Below are 24763 nucleotides of genomic sequence, written 5' to 3' on the forward strand. Positions count from 1 at the left end.
AACATCTGACAATGGTATGAGGCTGTTAGACTTCGCAGCGGAAAAAAACATGGTAGTTAGCAGTACCAGATTTAATCATCTCGATATTCATAAGGGCACCTGGCTGTCTCCAGATCAGAAAACAAGAAATCAAATTGATCACGTTGTGATAGATGAAAGACATTCATCGAGCGTGTTGGATGTGCGTTCGTTCCGAAGAGCAAACATAGACTCGGACCACTACCTTTTTGCAGCAAAGGTACGCACCCGCTTAAACGTAGCAAACAAAGTACGAACAGATACAACACGAAAGTTAGACATCGGTACGCTGCAATCACAACAGATAGCCACAGCATATTCCACTCAAGTAGCCCAATTGCTTAATCAAAGCACTCCTCATCCCGATAGCATATCAGCGCAATGGCAAAGCATTGCCCACTCCATGCAAACAGCCGCAAAATCCATACTTGGATACCAGCGACCTCCACCAAGGAATCCATGGTATGATCAGGAGTGTCGTGCTGCCATCGAAGAGAAAAATGCGGCATATAGGGCTACTTTACAATCCGTAGCAACGCGTAGCGCACGAGAGAGATACAGGGAGAAAAGGAGAAAGGAGAAAAGTCTTTTCCGCAGGAAAAAGAGAGAGATTGAAAAGCGGGAGTGTGAAAAAATCGAGATGTGCAGGATCCAGAATGAAGTCCGAAAATTCTACCAAAGAGTCAAGCATCAAACTGATGGCTTTGGTACAGGCACATCCTCCTGTAGAGACTAGCAAGGTAATTTGGTAACTGATACAGATAGTGTACTCAGGATATGGAAAGAACATTTTTCAAATCTGTTGGTATCCAATAGCAGCGAAGACGACGAAGATAACACAGTCCCAGTCCCAGAAGATGGTATTGAATGTATACCGCCCAGCCAAGATGAGGTAAGGACAGCAATAAATCGGCTGAAAAATAATAAGGTAGCAGGAGCCGATGGCTTACCAGCCGAGCTGTTCAAAACCGGAGGCGACACGCTGATAAGTGTATTCATCAGGTAGTTAGCACCATCTGGCAGGAAGAACGAGTACCCGACGATTGGAACCTGAGTATCCTGTGCCCCGTCCACAAGAAGGGAGATAAGACTGTATGCTCTAACTATAGGGGCATAAGTCTACTCCCTATTGCCTACAAGATCGTGTCAGGGATATTGTGCGAACGACTAAAGCCTATGGTCAACGTGATAATTGGACCATACCAATGCGGCTTTAGACCTGGCAAGTCCACCATTGACCAGATATTTAACCTGCGGCAAATCTTGGAGAAGACCCAAGAGATGCAGATCGACCCCTACCACCTTTTTGTCGATTATAAAGCAGCCTTCGACAGCCCCACTGCGTTCAAAGGTATTCCAAACCATGTCTGAATTTGGTATCCCCGCAAAGCTCATCCGGCTTAGTAAAATGACTTTAACTGACACGAGATCCTCAGTTAAAATAGGAAAACTCTCCGAAGAGTTTGGTACCAAAAGAGGTTTCAGACAAGGAGACAGCTTTTCGTGTGATCTCTTCAACATCCTGCTGGAAAAGGTCATACGAGAGGCAAACGTCAAAAGAAGTGGCACAATCTACACCAATAGCCACATGTTACTTGCTTATGCTGATGATATAGACATCATGGGACGATCATTAAAAGACGTAACTGATACCTTTATGAAGGTCGAAGGAGAATCTGCTAAAGTGGGTCTGGCGGTAAACGGTGAGAAGACCAAGTTAATGGTGTCGACGCGCAATGCGTCCATTGAGCTCGGACCGACTGTGGAAGTTGGTTCCTACAATATTGAGGTAGTAAAAGACTTCGTCTACCTCGGCACCTCCGTAAACACAACAAACGACATCAGTTGTGAAATAAAAAGAAGAATTGTATTGGCCAACAGATGCTACTTTGGCTGAAGTAAGCAGTTTAAAAACAAAGCCACATCTCGTTAAATAAAAATAACGCTCTACAAAACACTGATACTACCCGTGTTGATGTATGGCTCCGAAGCCTGGGTACTTGCGCAAGTAGACATGGCAGTGCTTGGTGTGTTTGAGAGAAAAATTCTTCGAAAGATCTACGGACCAATCTGCGTTGACGGTGAATATCGATCGACGTCGACGTCGCATGAACCACGAGCTGTATCTGCTATACAACGACATCAATATTGTTAAACGTATATCATCAGAATGAACGATGATGAACCCGCTGAAAAGGCGTATAAATACGGACAGCTTGGAGGTGCACGCAGAATTGGCAGGCCAAGGAATAGATGGCGCAAACAAGTGGATGATGAGAGGAAAAGGCGCGGTATTCCAGAGTGCGAAGCAACAAATAGAGAGAAATGGAGATCTTTTCTTAGTTCGGCCTATGGAACAAATGTTCTGTAATGGACCAGCTAAGTAAGTAAGAAACTCGGATTCATCGGTTATAAAACATTTTCGGTTTTTACCCATTTAGCAGATAAGTCCCGCCATTGGGTTACGCCTGCTTTCCGTCGCATGTCAGATACGGTCCAACTTTATAAATAGTTACGGTTATTTGGATCCAACATCTATTAGGTCTAAAAAATGTAAATTTCTATATACATCCATAAAAAGTCCCACCGACCAAATTTAACTTCTCCACTATCTTCTCTCCCAAAAAAAAAAAACTTTGTGCAATAGACCAAAAAGGAAATCAACATTGACTTCAAGTGTGAAAAATGAAAGATTAAATTATTCAACCGAACGGAATAAAGAGAAATATAAGTTTCGAAATAAATTCAATAAAGGAAAAGTCAAGAAACGATATATTTGTGGCTTAGCCAACATAAGAGGGACAATTCTTTGATGTGGTTTTCAGGCATTTCCGAAATGTCTGTGAAATTAATTTATAAAATATTGGCAAAAAAACTGAAAACTGCATACAACAAAATTTTCAAATAAAATACATACCCAAAAATATATGAAGCATAAACACATGCAAGTGATGTACACGATGATGATGATGATGATGATGTATGGTTATATGCGTATGTATGTGTGTGATAATTCTCAAGTTATGCTCTGATGCCTTTTGTCTTGAAAATTTGAAGCAATTTTCACTTAGTTTTACTATCTATAATTCACTGGTAATAGTTTTGTATTCTTAATATCCACATTGTTTGTTGTTGTTGTTGTTTTGTCTTATTAAAGTATTGATAAACTAAGCGTTTTGTTCATCATTTCTGCTCTTAAATGCTTAAATTGTATATATTTTTGTTTTTGAACATTTTGATTTAGTTTCTAAACTTATCAACTATGTATATATTTTTTGTATTGGGATCCTTAAAGAGTAGTTCTTTGATTTTTTTTCTTCTTCTTTGCACACAAAATAGACATCATTCTTAGAATTATGCTGGGGTTGTTGGTATTTTTGGGTTTTGTTCTCTTTGTTATGCGTTTTAGTTAAATTTACATCGTCTTTGTTTTGTTCTTGTTGCTGCTGTAAAAGCAATAAATATGCAAAATACAAAAATCCTATTTAAATACTATAATTACGTTGGCTTTGCTGATGTATCACGACGTTTGCTACCACCATTGCTGCTGCCACCGCTTGTGCAAAATACCCGGCTGGCTTTGCTGGTTGGCGTTTGGGTGTGTATTAAGGACGGCCATTGACGTTTTATAACGGCAAAATGTGTCATTTGAAATGTGTTTGTCTGCTGACATCTTCGTTCAACGAAACCTGTCAGACAATAACCCATATTGTAGTCCTCCATGGAGATGTTTGAACTTAAATACAGCTTGAACTCATCGTTATCCTTTGAGTGTGCTGCAGCAGAGGATGAAGCTGCCGCGGCAGCGGAAGGTGACCTGCCCGATGACGACGTTGATGATGTGGTTGAGTATGTTGACAAAGCACCAGAATTCGATGAGGATGCCGTGGAGGAGTCTTTGCTACGAAAATGGCCAACTATCAACAGAGAACCTTTCTGCTCGAGTGGTACCATTTTAGCTTTGGTGACACGGCGTTGAGTGCCAGCAAATTCTTCAATGCGACAACGATTTGGTTGCCACCAACAAGGCGTTATAGTCCAATATGAAGAAGAGGCGGTGCGGGCCCATCCTTCTTCGGGATAAAGTAATATCTGGAAATGGAACAAAAAAAAATGCAAATGAATAAAGAGAATATTAGAAAGTCAATGCAACTGATGGTATTTAAAAGGCAAAATTTTGTTAAATCAACGGTTACAGGTGATAGCACGTCATCATTCAGTTTAATCTTTTATCTTTATCTTAACAAAGCAGTTGATTAAAATTCAAAACAAAGATATTGTTACGCATGTAACTTGTAAATTTATGTAAATTTAGATGAATTTCTACTAATCTAAGAATTTAAATTGTAATGTACATTTTTATCAAGCTCATAGTTTATTTGTATCCAGCTTGCAACAACAACTACTGTATGAAGTTTAACACAATTATGAAATTATACCATAGTCTTAATTTACAATGTTAACTTAGTTAATTATTTTTTGTACTATCTCTCATTTATTTTGACACTTCAATTGTGCTTCTACATTGTGACGTCATTCATTGCAACCCATCCTACTCCAGCGTATTTATTACCTCTGTCACATTAGTTGTTTACATTAATACGTCTGTTTGAATACGAGTATGTGCATCTGGATCTCGTTTGAACATTTGAGAACCTCCCAGGTGAAGGAATGCTAAACAGTCTATACATACGCAGGCGAGTATAAATACGGGTGCGTAGCGGGTGGGCGTTTGGTTTGTAAATTAGACCGCGACTTAAAACCTAACCTAAAGAGTTAAGAAGTGATCTAAGTAGAGAAAAGCTGTGTGCCTAATAGAGCTAAGCTGTGTGCTTGAGTGAATAACGTCAATAAAGCATTTTAGCATCGTAATCTAAAACGAACCCTCGTTTTATTTGGTACAATTCGTATCGTATAAAACAACAAGTTAAACCCTAATTCTATAAACAATATCATAGAAATACTTTAAATACCAGAATTGAGTTTATGACAAATATTTCAGGGCAGGAATTAATCAGCAGAAAAAATAAGGTAGCCGGGCAGCTGATGCATAGCCAATTATTGGAACCAAATTTTAGACCTGGCAAATTTACCATAGATCAGATTTTCAATCTACGCCAAAGTAAAGAATTACGATTTTATATAAATACTACTGAATTTTGAAAAATCGCATTCAAAGGGAAGTTTTATTTATCGGGTTTCAAATTCGTCGTAATAAATAAACAGCAACATTGAGTTTATGACAGATAGTTCAGAAAAAACAAGTAAAAAAGTATCAGTCGGCTTTGCCGACAGAGATATACCCTAAGCCTGTGTATATTGAAACATTTTTTTCCAAAAAACGCATGTATTTAGGGAGTTTTAAAAATTTTGGGGGTTTGAACTGACAAAAATGTTGATTAGGATTTAATATCAAAAGTTTTGCGGAGGAGATACTAAAAAGAATGGATCTCGAGCCACTACATATTGTACCATAGGGGTTTTTTAGAACTTCAGGGAGGTTTGCTCAAGAAGTATGAACTTGCCCCTGAAACAACTTTTACCATCGCAATTGAGGCAGCAATGCAAGTTGCTTCAACAAAAATCAAAGTGATTCGAAAGCAGGTCTTAAAGGGAAGATGTATCCGAAATTTTGATTGGGAGGTACCGGATGGAGTGGACAAATATAGTCCATATTTGAACCTGATCTATATCTGGTAGATATATTAGGATGTGTAAAGTATGGACCACTTCGGCCACTCTCTTCAAGAGTTATCGTACGCACAATTTTTCCGAACATTTTTGAACTTTTGTGGGGGAGGTACCTGAAGGAGTGGCTTATCTTCGAACTTAAACTATGTTTGGACAAAATATTACTAAGGCCAAACTTTGGACCGAATCGGCAGACCTGTTCGAGAGTTATTTTGCCCTCCAACCTCCTCACACGGTGTCATAGGGGTTTTTTTGCAACTTTCAGGCTATTTTGTCAGGAAGTATGGACTTGCCCCTGATGAAACTTATACCGTCGTATGGAGGGCAGTGAATACAAGTTGCTAAAGCAAAAATCAAAGCGATTCGAGAGATGTTCCTAAACTGAACTTTTCCAAAATTTTGTGTGGGAGGTACCCGACGGAGTGGACCGATTGAGTCCATATTAAAACCTGATCTAAGTCTGGTACACGCTCCACGATGAGCAAAGTATGGACCAAATCGGTTACACCCTTCTAGAGTTATCGTGCGTACAAATTTTCCGAAAATTTTTGAACTTTTGTGGGGGAGGTACCGGAAGGAGTGGACCGATATAGCTCATCTTCGAACTTAAACTAAGTTTGGACAAAATATTACGAAAGCCAAAATTTGAACCGAATCGGTTCATCCCTTCGAGAGTTATCGTGCGCTCCAGCCAGCCATACAGACAGACAGACAGACAGCCGGACGGACATTGCTCAATCGACTCCAAATTGTCTGAAACACATTTCGTCCAAACATACTTGGGGTCTAAAACCATTATTTCGATGAGGCACATTTTGCCCGTATGAAAGTGTATATACCCTTCATAGCCTAAAGGCTGAGGGTATAATAATGTAGCAAAGTGTCTGATGCATAGCAATTTATTGGAATGTAAGTTTAAGACCTGATAAATCCCATTTAATATGGATTTTATGTTCAAAATGAAGAATTGAGATTTTCTATACAACAGAATTTCGAAATATAGAGGAGGTTTGTATTTATAGTCATTTTGTGTTCATCGGGGTATTAATTCCCGCTTCTAGGGATCGAACCTTTTTACGAATTTTGAGGTTTTCGACAAATTTATACTACTATACTAATTGTAACTATATGACTCCCTCCAAGTGTAAGATTTTGGTGATTCTTCTCTTTAGCAAATCTCCGCTGCTACATTACTGACTTATATCTATCGATATTCATAAAAAATATGTCATTATATCTTTCATATAAATTCAAAGAAATATGAATATATATTTTTTTAATAAATTCCAATCATAACCATATTTTAATTTCTCCGATTCTTTTATTATCGCCACCACCACTCCTTTGAAAACTTATTTCCTTTTTATTGATGATTCTTTGTACTTGAAAATTTCTTTAATTGCCATTTCAATAATTTTATGCGAACATTTGCAGTTTAATGGCAATTATTTTGTTCTTTCGTTGGTTTTTTTTTTGTTTGATTCTTAAAAGGATAAAGTTTATTCTTCAGCCTCATCATCGTCATCATCTTCTTAAAATGTTGTTACATTCATTTGGCCAGTAATGCGGACATGATGGAGTTCAACATGGAAAAGTCCGAGAGGACAAGAGGGAAATGGAGATGAGTTTGTAATCGATAATGCTTAACAAGAAGGAAAAATGGAAAACCCATTGAAGAAAATATTTTCTCAATTTTTATTTGCAAATTGCATTAAAAACTTTTCTTTCTTTCTGTGGTTAAAATTTACTTCGTTAAAAAGATTTTAAGTAAATTGCAGTAAGACATTTATTTAGATCACATGGACAACAAAGTTATTCGTAATAATAAAAATTCTTAAAATAATCACAAATCCACAAACTGACTACATCCAGTATTGCCATATTTTTTTCTCTTTCAAAAATTATTCTACGCCAATTTTTTTAATCTGTCATAGTAATTATAATTTAAAAATTTTTAGACATTTTAATTTGTTTTTAAATATGTCTGCTGCATGGCAGTATTTCAGAACCCACACTCGGCCACATTTCAAGTAGGCGACCATAATTGATGGTTATGACATTTCGAACCACACTTAATAAACCACAAAAGGAAGTTATTTAAAAAAAGCTGCGTCTGTGTCCGTGTATGTGTATTTTTATGAGTGTTTTTGAAATTGTTATAGCAACAACAACAGCAATAACAATAGCTATCAAACGCAAATAATAATGATAAAAATGTGTAATTATGGCAAAAAACCCCAAAACCATTATTCATAAAATTTCGATTTTGAAGTGGGTTTGAATTTATTTCCTCTTTCCTATAGGGGTATCATGTTTTGATGTGACAGCATTTTTTAAACATATTGAAATATATGACATAAATATGTATTTCTGGAAAAGATGTCTGGCAAATAAAATAAAGTGATCTTTATTTATAATTTAATAATTTACACAACGTTTTTAAAATACTATACAAAAAACAAACAAATATCTTCTCTATCACATAAATATTAAGGTGCTTTTGTCAATCTTGAGACACATGGTGGTCTTCGCTCAAGTGCTTTTTAAGTATAACTAACTATTAACTATTGCAAAAGGTACACGATTTTATTTCTATCAGAAAATGGAAAATTTTATATTTTGTCCCATGAATGACTGAAATAAACAGCAAATCCTACAGACTTGTAGGAGTTGCACTTGGAAATACACATTATACCAGACTATGGGAATTTTAGTGCAATTGTCCTCATTCATACGTTAGACTCTTTCTACATCTATATATCTTGATAATAATAATTTAATCCATTTTTCGACTATTTCAATTAATTTTATCATACTATCATTCCACTGTTTTATAAACTCTACAAAACCGCAGCAATGATTCACTGTGGTGGCCTCAATGTGCCTCCGCCAGACACACACGCACACACATATATAACAGTATTAATTTGTTGCACAACACCATAAATTTCATTTGAATTGCTATCGCATTACAAAGTGTCCTTTGGCAGGATAAAATAACATCAAATAAAATAAATAAAAATTAACATTCGACCACAAAATGCCAGAAACAAAACAACAAAAAATACGCAATACAAAAAATCAACAACAACACCAACAACTCAAATCACAACCGAATAACTGCCACAATATCATTTTATGGATATTTTCAAGGTTTGGAAACGAAATGTGGTTACGGCAGAATGATATCGTCACCATTCAAAATGGTCACAACCATGGGTCACATGATGATTGGAAATGCACGGAAAACCAAAGATGCGTATTTTGTGATTATAAAAAAGGGGAAACATGAAAAATGTGCGTACGATATTAGGATATTGCGTGTCTTAAAGCAATATTAAGCCAGTGACAGCTATAAAATCTGCACACATTTTTTTTGTCTATTCAAAGCGATATCATATGCCAAAAACTATAATAAAATCCATTAACATTTTCTCCAAACTGAAATAGGTAATACAGATAACACTGTGAACACAAATTTTGGGGCAGAGATAATTCCTTTTGGAGATGAAAGCGATTGGTGAGTATATTAAGAATCCTAAAGGACAGATCCGCCGTGAGTCGAACTTCCGCGTTATGGCGTGATGAAGTTTTTGCTGGAGACCCGGTAACCTATCAGGAATTAGCGTTATATCTTTGTTGTTGTTGTAGCAGCACGAAACCTACGTTGAAGCATAGGTTTGATGCTGGGGTGCAGCCGCTGGCCGAAACACTATGGTTTCGGGTCAATCCGGTACGTAAGAACCCGCTGCCGTGGGATTGCGTTATATCTTTGTTCACTGTTGCTTTAGCTTATTTTTGAGATGACATGTCTTCAGTAAAATCGAATGAGGATTATTTTTGTAGAGCTCTTCGACCTTATAACTCGCTTCCTTCAATGTCCTTTTCGTCCTTTATTTTAAGAGCCGCTATAAAAGTACCACAAGATGACGTTTTTCAGCTTCGGAATGTTCTGCCAAATTTCGCTCAGAAAATTTTAGGTATGGCTCTCATTGACAACTAATCGATTTTGTCGCGTTATCATAGTCATTTTTTACATTTACCCCTGTTTGCTCAGAAAAAACCGTGTTTTGCGCTTTTGTATGTTCTGTAAAGAATATTCAAAAAAAAAAAAAAAAAAAAAAAAAAAAACAAAATATAGTATTTTCCTGAACAAAAACAGGGTAACTGCACAAAACGTGACGATACATTTTTGACCTAAAATTTTTGCAGAACATTCCGAAGCTGAAAAATGTCATCTTGGGGTACTTTTATAGCGGCTCTTAAACTAAAGGAGGAAAAGAACATTGAAGGAAGCGAGTTAGAAGGTCGAAGTGCTCTACGTTGTTAAATTTTAAACTTTATTACAACAGTTATGTAATGGAAGAAATAACCCACACAGGGTCTGTTGCGGTTTAAAACGACATCCAGAGATAGCCAGATATTCCGGCATCGCTGCCATTAAAACAAAGAGCATAGGTTTTAGTGGCGTAAGGAGCGAATCAACGTCTCATTATACCCTCAGCATTTATGCTAACGAGGGTATATACACTTTCATACGGGCAAAATGTGGCTCATCGAAATAATGGTTTTAGACCCCAACTATGTTTGGACGAAATGTGTTTCAGACAATTTGGAGTCGATTGAGCAATGTCCGTCTGTCTGTCTGGCTGGCTGGAGCGCACGATAACTCTCGAACGGTTCAAATTTTGGCTTTCGTAAAATTTTACCCAAACTTAGTTTAAGTTCGAATATGGGCTATATGGGTCCACTCCTTCCGGTACCTCCCCCACAAAAGTTCGAAAATGTTCGGAAAATTTGTGCGCACGATAACTCTTGAAGCGAGTAACCGATTTCGTCCATACTTTGCCCATCGTGAAACGTGTACCAAACTTAAATAAGGTTTCAATATGGACTCAAGCGGCCCACTCCTTCGGGTACCTCCCACACAAAATTTCGGAAAAGTTTAGTTTAGGACCATCTCTCGAATCGCTCTGATTTTTGTTTTAGCAACTTTATTCACTGCCCTCCATACGACGGTACAAGTTTCATTAGGGGCAAGTCCATACTTCCTGAGAAAATAGCCTGAAAGTAGCAAAAAAACCCCTATGACACCGTGTGAGTTGGTTGGAGCGCAAGATAACTCTAGAACGGTTCTGCCGATTCGGTCCAAAATTTGGCCTTAGTAATAGTTTACGTTTGAAGATAAGCCATATCGGCCCACTCCTTCAGGTACCTCCCCCATAAAAGTTCAAAAATGTTCGGAAAATTTGTCCATACGGTAACTCTTGAAGGGAGTGGCCGAATTGGTCCATACTTTACACATCCTAATATATCTACTAGATATAAATCAGGATCAAATATGAACTATATTTGTCCACACCATCCGGTACCTCCCACACAAAATTTCGGATAAGTTCACTTTAAGACCTGCTATCGAATCACTTTGTTTTTTTGTTGAAGCAACTTGCATTCGCTGCCTCAATTACGATGGTAAACGTTTTTTCAGGGGCAAGTCCATACTTCTTGATGGCACCATATGTAGTGGCTGGAGATCCACATCCATAATGGTCAATGTAGATCCATTCCTTTTAGTATATCCTCCGCGAAACTTTTGATCTCTAATCCTAATGAACATTTTTGTCGGTTCAAATTCCCAATATTTTTAAAAATCCCTAAATACATACGTTTTTTGGGAAAATTTGTTTTCAATATATACAGGCTGAGGGTATATCTCTGTCGGCAAAGCCGACGGATACTTTTTTCCTTGTTCTTTCATATACGTTAACGTAACTACAGAGAGTTTAAGGGTTCTCTTTGTATCTGCCGTGGTTTAGCAAAGGAAAGACACTTTCAGAGAGCAACAATGTTGTAACCCCTTCTGTCACCTCTTATTTATTACCTCTGTCCCATTTGTTGTTTACATTTATCCGACGGACTGTATGTGTATTTGGGAATCGGTTGCATTTCGCCTGAACATTGGAGAACATTCCAGATTGAGGAGGCTAGAACTTTCATTGCTTCGACGAGCGAGAGTAAATACGAGAGAGTAGCAGGTGGGCGAGTTATGTTGCAATTCAGAACGCGAATTAAAACGTCACTTAGTGCAGAAGCAAAGAGTTACTTAAGAAAAGTAAAGCTGTATGCTCAGTAGAGTTAAGCTCTGTGCTGGTGTGAATAAATGAATTACGTCAATAAAGCATTGTAGAATCGTAATCTAAACAGGTATAGTATCATTATTATCAGAAGACTTAGTGTTCAATTTCTCTGAGAAGGAAGCACTAAATGTATGGAATGTTTTCATTTCACAGCTCTTGCTATTAAATATGAAGCTATTATAAAACATTTCTACTTTTATCAACTTTGTATTATTGCTTGTTTTTCGGGTGTATTTCTAACGTAGCCAATACATTTAAATATTAGATTGGATACCCTCGAAGGGACAAGGTCAAACATCCCATATGTATATCAAATCTGTGTTCAAATGAACTATATGGGACATCTTGGCAATAGAACCTCGAGAAGTCTTGCTGTCATTATGCTGAAAAGTATAACCACCGCGTACCACATTAAAATTATGTTCACTCTTTCAAGCCCTAAAAATAAACCGATATCGAACTAAACCCCTGACTGTCCTCTTGCAAAAATGAAAAAAAAATATGCTGATCATGTTTTCATACACATTTAAAATTGCAGATACTTAAAAAAACAATAAATATGTCGTTCGTAATAAAATGTTTTAATTAAAACGCTGCAGTGGATGAACGACATAATGCGGAACACGCGAAACATGTGCCACAAATAACACCAACTTAAATAATTAGCAAAACAAAAGCAGCAACAACAACAAACGAGAAAAACAGGACATGGAAATCGTTTAATTGTAAATTTAATTTAATAATTAAATGATTTTCGATTTCTGTGTGTAATGTTCTGCTAATTAAAAACTTTATAGAAATAAAACAATGAAGGAAATTATGTATTTAAGTTAATGAGAGACAATGGCTTCTATAATTGTTATATTTCAAAATTGTCTTAAATTTTCTTCTTCTTCTCGTTTCCTTTCTTCCTCCTCCATTTAATAAGACAGCAAATCAAGCGGTTAACTGGTGTTTCATTTCATTGCCCCAGGCAACTGTCCGTCGAGAAATCGATTTGAAAAATGTACAAAACGGGCATTAAACAAGCAATAATTGCCGTTTCTTTAAGAAACCTCCGAAAAAGTTCCATTCAGGCTAAAAATCCCCACACCTAAATGACTACTTCTATTACAAACGAAATCATTGTGAGAGAGGGGGAGATGCAAGAGAGACAAAATAGTTGGTTACATAGAACACTCACACATTCATGCAACGTATCTTTTTTAAAAGGAAATCGTTAAAATTTCGAATGATTTCTTTTTTTGCAAAATAAAACATTGAATCTGCTCCCTGTGAGATAACCAAGGAAAACCAAATAGGCGGAACTGAATACTGGCGATGATGATGATGGTGAGTGACAAAGCATTTCAGTCCCCCCAAAATAAATGCGAAGTTAAAAGAAAAGATATGGAATTTTTTAGAGTCATTGCTTAAGCAGGACGTTGTTTATTTGTTCTTCCCCAATTCCTTAAAGATACACTTTGTCGAAATAAATTGGAAACATTTTCCAATTTTTTTTTTTTAAGTTAATGCCAAAATGTCGCTCCATTCTAGATGGTATGCTTTAAGGCATTTTGTTGTGGTAATTACAAATACAATTTTTAATTATAAATCAATGACTTTGTAAAATGTTTGCAGCCAACGGAAATTCATCAATACACTTGAAGGAATTACACACAAATGCGTTGGGGGAGGAAATTAAATGAACAAAGCACAGGAAATTACAAAGCTCCAAAAGTAAATAAATGAACAAATTTCTGGAGATGTAGCAATGAATGCAAATAATTCTTCTGGAAGTCAATTTGAAAAACGATTTTTTGCGAAAATTTAAAGTCATGACGAAATTAGTTGCAAAAAGTCGCTGTAGCATAGATTAGTGACAATATGTTATATCATTGTATAAATATTAATTCTACATGCTTCCACGTCTTCATCAACTTCGATGATTTTTCAGAAACAAAGTCTCTCTTTTCACTAATTTCAGTAATGCTGTTACAATTTTGATTAACATTTCAGGGGCAAAAGCTGTTATTGTTTTAAAACTGATATTTATTTGGACAGATGACGTAAATTGGCGATAAATTGAAGTATAGCGATATACCGAAACACTTCAGACCCGCGATAACTGCTACATAAGTATTTAGTAATTAATATTGTTAATTAAGTAACTTAAGGCTTAAGTTTAATTTAGATGAATGTTCGTTAATTTAAAAATCTCTTGTGTAGCGTAAATTTTTATTAAAGATTTACTTTATTTTAAATTATTTTACAACAACAATTCAGCTGTAGCCTAATAATATTTCTTTATTGTGACGTCATTCATTGTAACCCCTTTTACTCTCTCTCTCTCTCTCTCTCTATTATTTATTACCTCTGCCCATTTGTTGTTTACATTCATTACTACTCAAAAGAAGCAATTCAGCTCTCAATTCCACATCTTTTATCAACTTAAGTTCTAAACAATTGGACTGGGTTCCTTTTAATCAAGACTAGGCAAAGAGAGGCTAGGCATATATAGCTTGTAAAGGAGTACAAGCTATATATGCTTGGCCTTAAATTGTTTCTTAATTCTTAAAGAAAAATAAATACATTTATTGAGGAATAGAGAACATCAAAACACCAAGGCGTTTTCTCATTATTTTCTTATTATTTCACACATTATCCAGTAATGCTTGTGTGTGTGACTCCTCCTAATGTTCAAATTTGAATTTCTCTAATTTTATTTGATTTTAATAAAAATTATTATTAATTATCCATGTTTGCTTCCCAAAAATTCGGTTATCCCTTAAAGGCCTCAATCAATCTACATAATGATTAAAGAAGCCACACTCACTTTGTTTGTTGGTAATTTGATGGCAAATAAGTTTATAATCCCTTGAGGCAAACTTATTCCCAATTTACCGCAAACAAAAACAACAGAAATAATGATCTATTAATATTTAAAGGTCTGGCTAAGTCAACAAAGGCAATATGGAAAAAGTCTTTGATAAGAAGCAATTCTCCCCCCACTCTCCTCCTGGCGTATAACAGAAAACAAAGGACACCTGTTGAGCGTTTACAATGTGTACATGGAAACACACATGTACAGATGACTGCACACAACCAACCAGACCACCACAACAACAAATGTATATTAAAAATTTATATTCAGTCTGTCAAAGATTACAATGAATCCTGTCGGGTTTGTTGCACATTCAAGACAGGTGATTGGGAACAGAACGATGGCATAACAAATGATGATGTTTAATCCCAAAGAACATTTTAGCAGCCATATCATGTTGCGTGCCATAAAACTCTCTCACACACACACATGCACATGTAGAAGCAACTTTCTTGCCATTAGCTTCCACATTCTCCCTCCCATTTCGGTATTCCCAAGCAGAACCTTTGATGTGTTTGTTATACTAGAGGCAAAAAACACAAAACCAGCAGCCACCGGAACTGGAGGGAGAAAATAATAATAAATACTTTAATAAGTTGTAAATTTGTGAAAGTTTCAATAAAAAATTATAGCCCACTCAAGCTTGAGGTTATTGATAAGGAATAGGGGGTCATTAATGTTATAACGAGGGCAATATGATGTGGTTTCGCAAGCAATTAGGTATTTATTATTAAACATAGTATTCTGGGTATTTGTCATTAAACATAGTATTCTGGGTATTTGATATAGGAGATTTGAGGCAGCAAGCAGTGGTTCCGATTCGCTTTAACATGATAAAGTCCAGGAGTAATTTTAGAACTACATACATCTTAAGTGCCTTCCTGTTGAACAACGCGATTACCAAAAGCTTGAATGGGGTTGAAAAAAAATCGGAAGAGTTAAGAAAACGGAAAACAGAAGAATCCGTTCTATTTTTGACGGCCCTCGCAACGCTTTAATCTTGAGTTGCGACTTTGGATCTTCAATATCTTATGTTGAGGGCAAGATAATAGTAAGCCATTTGGCAAATAGTACAGCAGAAGCATCAGATGGATTCTCAGGTAAAATTTCTGGATCTCTAGATAATCTGTTACTCCTCTTAGGAGCAAAGGATTCTACAAAGCATCGTCATCTTATTCGATTAGTTGCCGTTGTTTTTGCATCTTCCCATGTAAGGTATTTTGTCTTAGTTCTTGGGTTATTGTTCGTCGCTAGGTGTTTCTTGGTGGACCACGATTTCGTGGTCCTTGGAGATTCCATTTAAGTGCTATCCTGTTATGCTATGAACATTTTTTTCTTAAGGTGTGGCCAATCTATTTTCATTTCCTATATTTAATCTCAGGAAATGGGCCTGGTTCGTTAATTGTGTTCCTGCAAATGATACTGAGACATTTGTTTATGAATACCTGTAGCTTTTACGTTATGGTGTTAGATACCAGCCAGATTTCAATGCCGTATAGCAGCAACGATTTTATTCATGCTTCGAATATTTTAAACTTTGTTTTCCTGGATATATGTGAACCACTCCATACACCTTGTAGTCGTCCGAATGCTGCACTTACTTTGTTTAGCCTACGGATTTGGCCTGGTCTACTTACTTACTTAGCTGGCCCATTACATTTCTCTCTATTTGTTGCTTCGCACTCTGGAATACCGCGCCTTTTCATCTCGTCATCCACTTGTTTGCGCCATCTATTCCTTGGCCTGCCAATTCTGCGTGCACCGCCAAGCGGTCCGTATTTATACGCCTTTTTAGCGGGTTCATCATCGCTCATTCTTATGATATGGCCTAGCCAACGCAATCGCTGCATCTCGATACGTTTAACAATATTGATGTCGTTGTATAGCAGATATAGCTCGTGGTTCATGCGACGTCGATATTCACCGTCAACGCAGATTGGTCCGTAGATCTTTCGAAGAATTTTTCTCTCAAACACACCAAGTACTGCCATGTCTGCTTGCGCAAGTACCCAGGCTTCGGGGCCATACATCAGCACGGGTAGTATCAGTATTTTGTAGAGCGTTATTTTTGTTTCACGAGATGTGGCTTTGTTTTTAAACTGCTTACTTAAACCAAAGTAGCATCTGTTGGCCAATACAATTCTTCTTTTTATTAGTTTGTTGTGTGTACGGAGGTGCCGAGGTAGTCGAAGTCTTTTACTACCTCAATATTATAGGAACCAACTTCCACAGTCGGTCCGAGCTCAATGGACGCATTGCGCGTCGACACCAACAAGTTGGTCTTCTCACCGTTTACCGCCAGACCCACTTTAGCAGATTCTCCATCGACCTTCATAAAGATATCAGTTACTTCTTTTACTGATCGGCCCATGATGTCTATATCATCAGCATAAGCAAGTAACATGTGACTATTGGTGTAGATTGTGCCAATTCTTTTGACGTTTTCCTCTCGTAAAACCTTTTCCAGCAGGATGTTGAAGAGATCACACGAAAGGCTATCTCCTTGTCTGAAACCTCTTTTGGTACCAAACTCTTCGGAGAGGTTCTTTCCTATTTCAACTGGGGACCTCGTGTCAGTTAAAGTCATTTTACAAAGCCGGATGAGATTTGCGGGGATACCAAATTCAGACATGGCTTGGAATACCTTTGAACGCAGCGGGCTGTCGAAGGCTGCTTTATAATCGACAAAAAGGTGGTAGGTGTCGATCTGCATCTCTTGAGTCTTCTCCAGGATTTGCCGCAGGGTAAATATCTGGTCAATGGTGGACTTGCCACGTCTAAAGCCGCATTGGTATGGCCTGGTCTACACAACTTTTACACGCTATATTCAACGTATTTTCCATTGGACTGCCATTGTACATTTCGTTATTTCCATTACGACATTTTATTGTCTGGCTCAATGAGACCTAAGTATAATAGACTTAAAATGTTAGACTTTTCTATAGCTTGAAATGCAATTTATCAGCACTATTGGCATTCCTTTTGGCGCTATTTATAGCCTCAGCCTTTAGGCTAAAGAGGGTATTTACACTTTGATACGACTAAAAATGTGCCTCATCGAAATAATGGTTTTAGACCCCAAGTATGTTTGTACGATATCCGTTTCAGTCAATTTTGAGTAGATCTAGCAATGTCCGTCCGTCTGTCTGTCTGTCTGTCCGTCTGTCTGGCTGGCTGGTGCGCACGATAACTCTCGAACGGATCAATCGATTGGGTTAAAATTTTGGGTATAGAAATATTTTGTCCAGATTCGATTTAAGTTCGAAGATGGGCCATATAGGTCCACTCCTTCAGGTACCTCCCCCACAAATGTTCAAAAATTGTCGCAGAACTTGTGCGCACGATAACTCTTGTAGGGAATAACCGATTTGGTCCATACTTTGCACATCGTGTAATTTCTACCAAACTTAGATGAGGTTCCAATATGGACTCAATCGGTCCACTCCTTCAGGTACTCCCCACACAAAATTTCGGAAAAGTTCACTTTAGGACCTGGTCTCATATCGCTTTGATTTTTGTTTACGCAAGTTGTATTCGCTGTCCTCTATACGACGCTGCAAGTTTCATTAGGGGCAAGTCCATACTTCCTGAGAAAATAGCCTGAAAGTTACAAAAAACCCTATGACACCGTGTGTAGTGGTTGGAGCGCAAGATAACTCTCGAACGGATCTTCCGATTCGGTCCAAAATTTGGCTTTCTTAATATTTTGTCCAAACTTAGTTCTAGTTCAAAGATGGATTATATCGGTCCACTCCTTCCGGTACCTCCCACACAAAAGTTCGAAAATGTTCGGAAAATTTGTGCGTACGATAACTCTTGAAGGGAGCAACCGATTTGGTCCATACTTTGTATATTATGAAATTTCTACCAGACTTAAATGAGGTTCCAATATGGACTCAATCGGTAAACTCCTTCGAGTACCTCCCACACAAAATTTCGGAAAAGTTCAGTTTAGGACCTGCTTTCGAATCGCCTTGGTTTTTGTTGTAGCATCTTGTATTCACTGTCCCCTATACGAAGGTACAAGTTTCCTCACGGGCAAGTCCATACATCCTGAAAAAATAGCCTGAAAGTTTAAAAACAAACCCTACGATGCCATGTTTATGGGTGGAAGCGCAAGATAATTCAGGAACGGATATGCCGCTTCCGGCCAAAATTTGGCATTCGTAATATTGTTTCCAAACTTAGTTTAAGTTTGTAGAATAGCCATATCGGTCCACTCCTTCAGGTACCTACCGCACAAAAGTTCAAAAATATTCGGAAATATTGTGCTCACAATAACTCTTGATGGGAGTGACCGATTTGGTCCTTACTTTACACATTCTCATATTATCTACCAGATATAGATCAGGTTCGAATATGTACTATATTTGTCCACTCCATCCCGTACCTCCCACACAAAATTTTGGATAAGTTCACTTTAAGACCTGCTATTCAATCACTTTGATTTTTGTTGAAGCAACTTACATTCGCTGCCTCAATTACGATGGTAAAAGTTGTTTCAGGGGCAAGTCCATACTTCTTGAGAAAACAGCCCGAAGGGTGTAAAAACCCCCTATGGCACACCCATGGTCCATGTCGGTCCATTCCTTTAAGTACCTTTACGCAAAATTTTTGAACTTTAATCCTAATCAACATTTTTGTCGGTTCATGCGACTAAAATTTTGAAACCCCCTAAATACATAGGTTTTTTGTGAAAAAAGTGTTTCAATTTTCACAGGCTGAGGGTATATCTCTGTCGGCAAAGCCAACTGATACTTTTTTACTTGTTTTGGTATTACATTGTTACGGTCTCTTCAAAATGTACAAAATTTCGGTATTTCTGGCGATTCTGTAACTAGAATCCCGCTACTAGAATATCACGACATCCAATGGATTTTTCAAAAATCCTTGTTATGGTTCCCGTTCTTACTAAAACTACCTCGTATAATATTCAATTCAAGCAGATCCACCTTCTGAATATGGTCTGGCGTCCAGGCATGTTAACACGTAATTCATGTGCCCTTCTGTATTTACGCACCTGTTTGTCGGTGAAAAGGTTAAACATACACAATACTTTTACACACCCACACACACAATTATCCACATGTATATGAATGTATCTGTGGAAATGAAAAATGTTGTGTTAGCATATTTTAACCTTCTGCAACACACAAAAACCACACACCAATGCCAGACCCAGCTGAACATCAATGTGTTTATGTGGCAAATGAATTGGAGTTTTCGCTTCCACCACCACCTCGCTCCCTTCCAACGCCATTAAAACAGGGCAAATGAGAAGTGTTGAATAAATGTTTCAGAGGTTTAGGGCTATAGAAATGTTTCTAACATTCTTATTTGGTCTGGCGCACACGAAAGGGTCCAAGTTCAAAGTTTTGATACTAGGTTGCCATATTTCACCTGGGGTTGTAATAAGTTTTATAATTTTTAGCAAAAAACCCCCCATCTATCACGCCCTCGGCTTAGTTGCCATAAAATAAAAGTTTGTTATTACACATTGTAAATTGTCCATTAATAATATTTCAGCAACAAAAACAACATCGACATTTGGAGGGATCCTTAAACGAAAATAAGGTCACGGTTAAAGGAAACTGGCAATTTTAATACATATGTATGCATGTATGTTTCACAACATCCACATGTGTCCTAGTTTGTTAAGTTTTTCGTTGGAAATTTAATTTTGTGCTCTTTATTAAATGGAAAATTATTTCCCTGCAGTTGTTGCTTGTGGACCTGTAAAATTTCATTTATGAAATTGATTGCTCGGATTTTTATTGAATTTAAAAGGTTTCGACACAGACAACACGCACTTCACTGGCCAGGTCATGTTAAGCTGGTCTTTAAACTGACATTTATTTTCCCCATAATAAATATGTTGTGAGAGATTATCGCCAGGGACGTAGTTGGGCAGTTCCCCCTTCCCATTTGCTCCTTCCTTATAAAGAAATATTATTTTTACTCAATTTGCTTTAATCAAATCGTATTTTCCACAACATCATTATTTGAAATCCTTTCAACATTTTTTACCTTAACCACGTTGATGGCTATTTCCACATATACATATATATGTGTGTGTGTTAAAATATATGAAAATATGAAATGAAATCTGCAACCATTCACATGTAACGTTGTTTTTATTTTCAATCAGTGAATACAAAAAATACGGATATGTGTTTCTGTGAGCTGCTGCTGCTCTAGATCTGCTGTCTTCCAACGTTAGGTCATTGCTGGAGCAATAAAAGAGCATTGTCAACATATTTTAATCGGCATTAAAATAATGACCATCGCTGACATTTACAAAGCGAATATTGCCAAACTAAGAAAAAACAACGGCACACCAACAAAGGACACGTTACAAGTACACATGAATATGAAAACTGTCCATGAGAGTTTCACATGAAAATATAATGTGAATAGGGTAATGACAGCAGCAGCAGAACGTGACAGTGATAGGCTTATAGGCTGAAATTAATTTGAATGTGTTGTGAAAAAAGGTTTACACTTAAATGACTATATGTCATTTTAGTTAGATTGACGTGCAGTGAAATCGACACCGCGTGAAAATATCGAAACAGAAAGATCACTCTGGCAAAAATATCCTTTACACTAATCCATTATATTAACAAGCATGTCGAGCCAAAAAGTGGTTATTTTTATACCATCCACCATAGTATGGAGGGTATATTAAGTTAGTTTTTCTGTTTGTAACACATCGAACTAATCATTTGCGACCATATAAAGTATATGGGGATTTCTGAGTGAAATCGGCCACTTTTTCAAGATGAGGTTTTTGATTTCCTTTATCTTTTTGCTGTGGTGATGCTGCTGATTAACAAAACATTTGAGTATATTTTCAGATTTTTTTTGACTAACGGTTCCAGAGATATCGCTCCTTAAAAAGGTCAAATTCTGTATAAACTACATGCAAAGAAATACTCATAACTTCTTTAATATTGGTCCAAATTAAAAAATCTTTTTTTGTATGTTTTGTTGTTTTATCAGCTATTAAATAAAAAATTGCACAATGGGCTTGGATGCTATTTTCGCGATTTAATATTTAAAATCAATTTTTAAAGACGTTCGACCCTTTCAATTTTCTTTAAATTTTTTTGTATTAAACTACGTTCAATTACAAAAATTTTAAATCCTATGTGGTAATGGGATTCGGACGATTACTATTTTTATACCCTCAGCCTTAAGGCTAGAAAGGGTATATACACTTTCATACGGGCAAAATGTGCCTCATCGAAATAATGGTTTTAGACCCCAAGTATGTTTAGACGAAATGTGTCTCAGACAATTTGGAGTCGATTTAGCAATGTCCGTCCGTCTGTCTGTCTGTCCGTCTGTCTGGCTGGTGCGCACGATAACTCTCGAATGGATCAACCGATTAGCAATGTCCGTCCGTCTGTCTGTCCGTCTGTCTGTCTGTCTGTCCGTCTGTCTGGCTGGTGCGCACGATAACTCTCGAATGGATCAACCGATTTGGTCAAAAATTTGGCTTTGGTAATATTTTGCCCAAACGTAGTTTAAGTTCGAAGATGGGCTATATCGGTCCACTCCTTCCTATACCTCCCCCACAAAAGTTCGAAAACGTTCGGAAAATTTGTGCGCACGATAACTCTTTAAGGAAGTAACCGATTTGATCCATACTTTCCACATCGTGAAATTTCTATAACACTTAGATGAGGTTCGAATATGGACTCAATCGGTCCACTCCTTCGGGTACCTCCCACACAAAATTTCGGATAAGTTCAGATTAGGACCTGCTCTCGAATCGCTTCGACTTTGTTGCAACAACTTGTATTAACTGCCCTCCATACGAGGGTACAAATTTCATCAGGGGCAAGTCCATACTTCCTGAGAAAATAGTCTGAAAGATGCAAAAAGCCCCTATGGCACTGTGTGTAGTGGTTGGAGCGCAATATAACTCTCGAAGGGATCTGCCGATTCGGTCCAAAATTTTGCCTTCGTAATATTTTGTTCAAACATAGTTTAAATTCGAAGACAATCCATATCGATCCACTCCTTCATGTACCGCCCCCACAAAAGTTCAAAAATGTTCGGAAAAAGTGTGCGCACGATAACTCTTGAAGGGAGTAACCGATGTAATCCATACTTTGCACATCCTAATATATATACCAGATATAGATCAGGTTCGAATATGGACTATAGTTGTCTACTCCTTCCGGTACCTCTCACACAAAATTTCGGATAAGTTCACTTTAAGAACTGCTCTCGAATCACTGGATTTTTGTTGAAGCGATTTGCATTCGCTACCTCCATTACGACGGTAAAAGTTTTTTTCAGCGGCAAGTCCATATTTCTTGGGAAAACAGCCCGAAGGAGTAAAAAATGCCTATGTCACTATATGTGGCGGTCAGAGAGCACGATAACTCTCGAGCTGTTCAACCGATTTGGTCCAACATTGGGTCTTCGTCATATTATATCCAAACTTAGTTTCATGGCGCTATGACCAAAATGCTATGACGATATCACTTGAATGGGGCAACCAATTTTTTCCAAACTTTGGATCTCCTTATATATTGTCCAAATTTAGTTTAACTTCTAAAATAGACCATATCGGACCTCCCTAAGGGTACCGCACCCACAAAAGTCCAACATTTGTGTCTTAGTGCAGTTCATTCCTAGTCCAGATTTTTGTCGGCAAGTTCAAATGTCCAAAAAGGGCCACAAAATTCTGAAGAGACCTTAAATACATTCGATCTGTCCGTAGGTTAAAGTTTCTGTTCACATTGGCTGAGGGTATATATCTGTCGGCAAAGCCGACTGACACTTTTTTACTTGTTTCTGAATTTTTTAAAATTTGTCAATTCAAGCATCCTGTCTGTCCGTCTTTTGTAATCACTCTAGCAGTCGCAATAATTGAGCTAGAAATCTATATTTTTGCACCTGAGTGTTTTTCCATAGGCAGGTCAAGTTCGAAGATGGGCTATATCGGTATTGGTATAGCCCCCATATAACGGTACCTCCCGATTTTCTGTATTTTGGGGATTTTAGATAAATTGATTGAACAAGCTAATTTCACGTTTGGGGGTTTCTAGTAATCACAAAACATCTCAACTTAAAACTGTCAATATAGGTCCATGTTTTGCTGTAGCCCCATATAACGGTACCTCTCGATTTTTGGTATTTTGAGGATTTTAGATAAAAATGTTCACCGAACTACCTGTAATTTCATTTTGGGGTTCCCATTGGTCACAAAATATCTCCACCGAAAACTGTCAACATAGGTCCATGTTTTGATATAGCCCCCATATAACGGTATCTCCCGATTTTCGGTATTTTGTGGACCGAACATTTTATGACCGAACTACCTGTAATTTCACATTTGGGGTTCCCAGCGGTCACAAAATATCTCCACTAAAAACCGTCATCATAGGTCCATGTTTTGGTATAGCCCCAATATAACGGTATCTCCCGATTTTCGGTATTTTGAGGAATTTAGCTAAAAATTTTGACGAACTACCTGTAATTTGAGATTTGAGGTTCCTAGTAATCACAAAATATATCCACCTACAAACAAGAAACAAGATCCAATGAAGTTTAAATATTTAAGACCCAGGTGCTCATCTGCTCATTTCGCTGATATACCTGCGCTCAGCGAAACATCTGCTTACAAGCAACTTATGCTCTTAATTTCTCTTTTAACTCTGTTTCCATATTAATTCGCTTATAATAATACCCAACAACTGCAATCAGTTGATTGTTTTTTGTTAATTTTGATGCCATTTACAATACAAAAAAAAAACTTTATTAATATATGATTACAGCAGTCATTGTATAATCTCCAGTCCCCACATATTTGCTCCCCTTTCTCTCACTGACTTTTTGTACACTTAATGTAAGTGTCATTAATTTATAAAATATTTATAATATTATGACCAAGCGCTCGGTGTGGAGCTTGTAGCATATGATGATGATGATGCCAAAGCCACAGCCGGTGCTGTTTCTCTTGGTGATGTTGGCGGTGATACAGATACAGACAAACATTGGTTTAAAATAATTGCATTGCTTTCGAATACGAATTACA

General features: G+C 37.3%; 1 protein-coding gene across 2 annotated transcripts in view; it reads right to left on the reverse strand.

Moving 5' to 3' along the window:
• Nucleotides 1–3235: 3235 nt before the first annotated feature.
• The window catches only part of LOC141406425 (uncharacterized), a 119930-nt gene continuing 98402 nt past the window's right edge, over nt 3236–24763 (reverse strand). For both annotated transcript variants that reach the window (XM_073991799.1, XM_073991800.1), the window contains one exon: nt 3236–4110. In XM_073991799.1, the coding sequence (XP_073847900.1) occupies nt 3517–4110 (594 nt within the window). In that variant the 3' untranslated portion in view covers nt 3236–3516. The remainder of the gene's footprint in view (nt 4111–24763) is intronic.

The sequence above is a fragment of the Musca autumnalis genome, unplaced genomic scaffold (genome assembly GCF_047663935.1).
Source record: "Musca autumnalis isolate F117 unplaced genomic scaffold, ASM4766393v1 scaffold_5, whole genome shotgun sequence".
Classification (NCBI taxonomy): Eukaryota; Metazoa; Arthropoda; class Insecta; order Diptera; family Muscidae; genus Musca; species Musca autumnalis.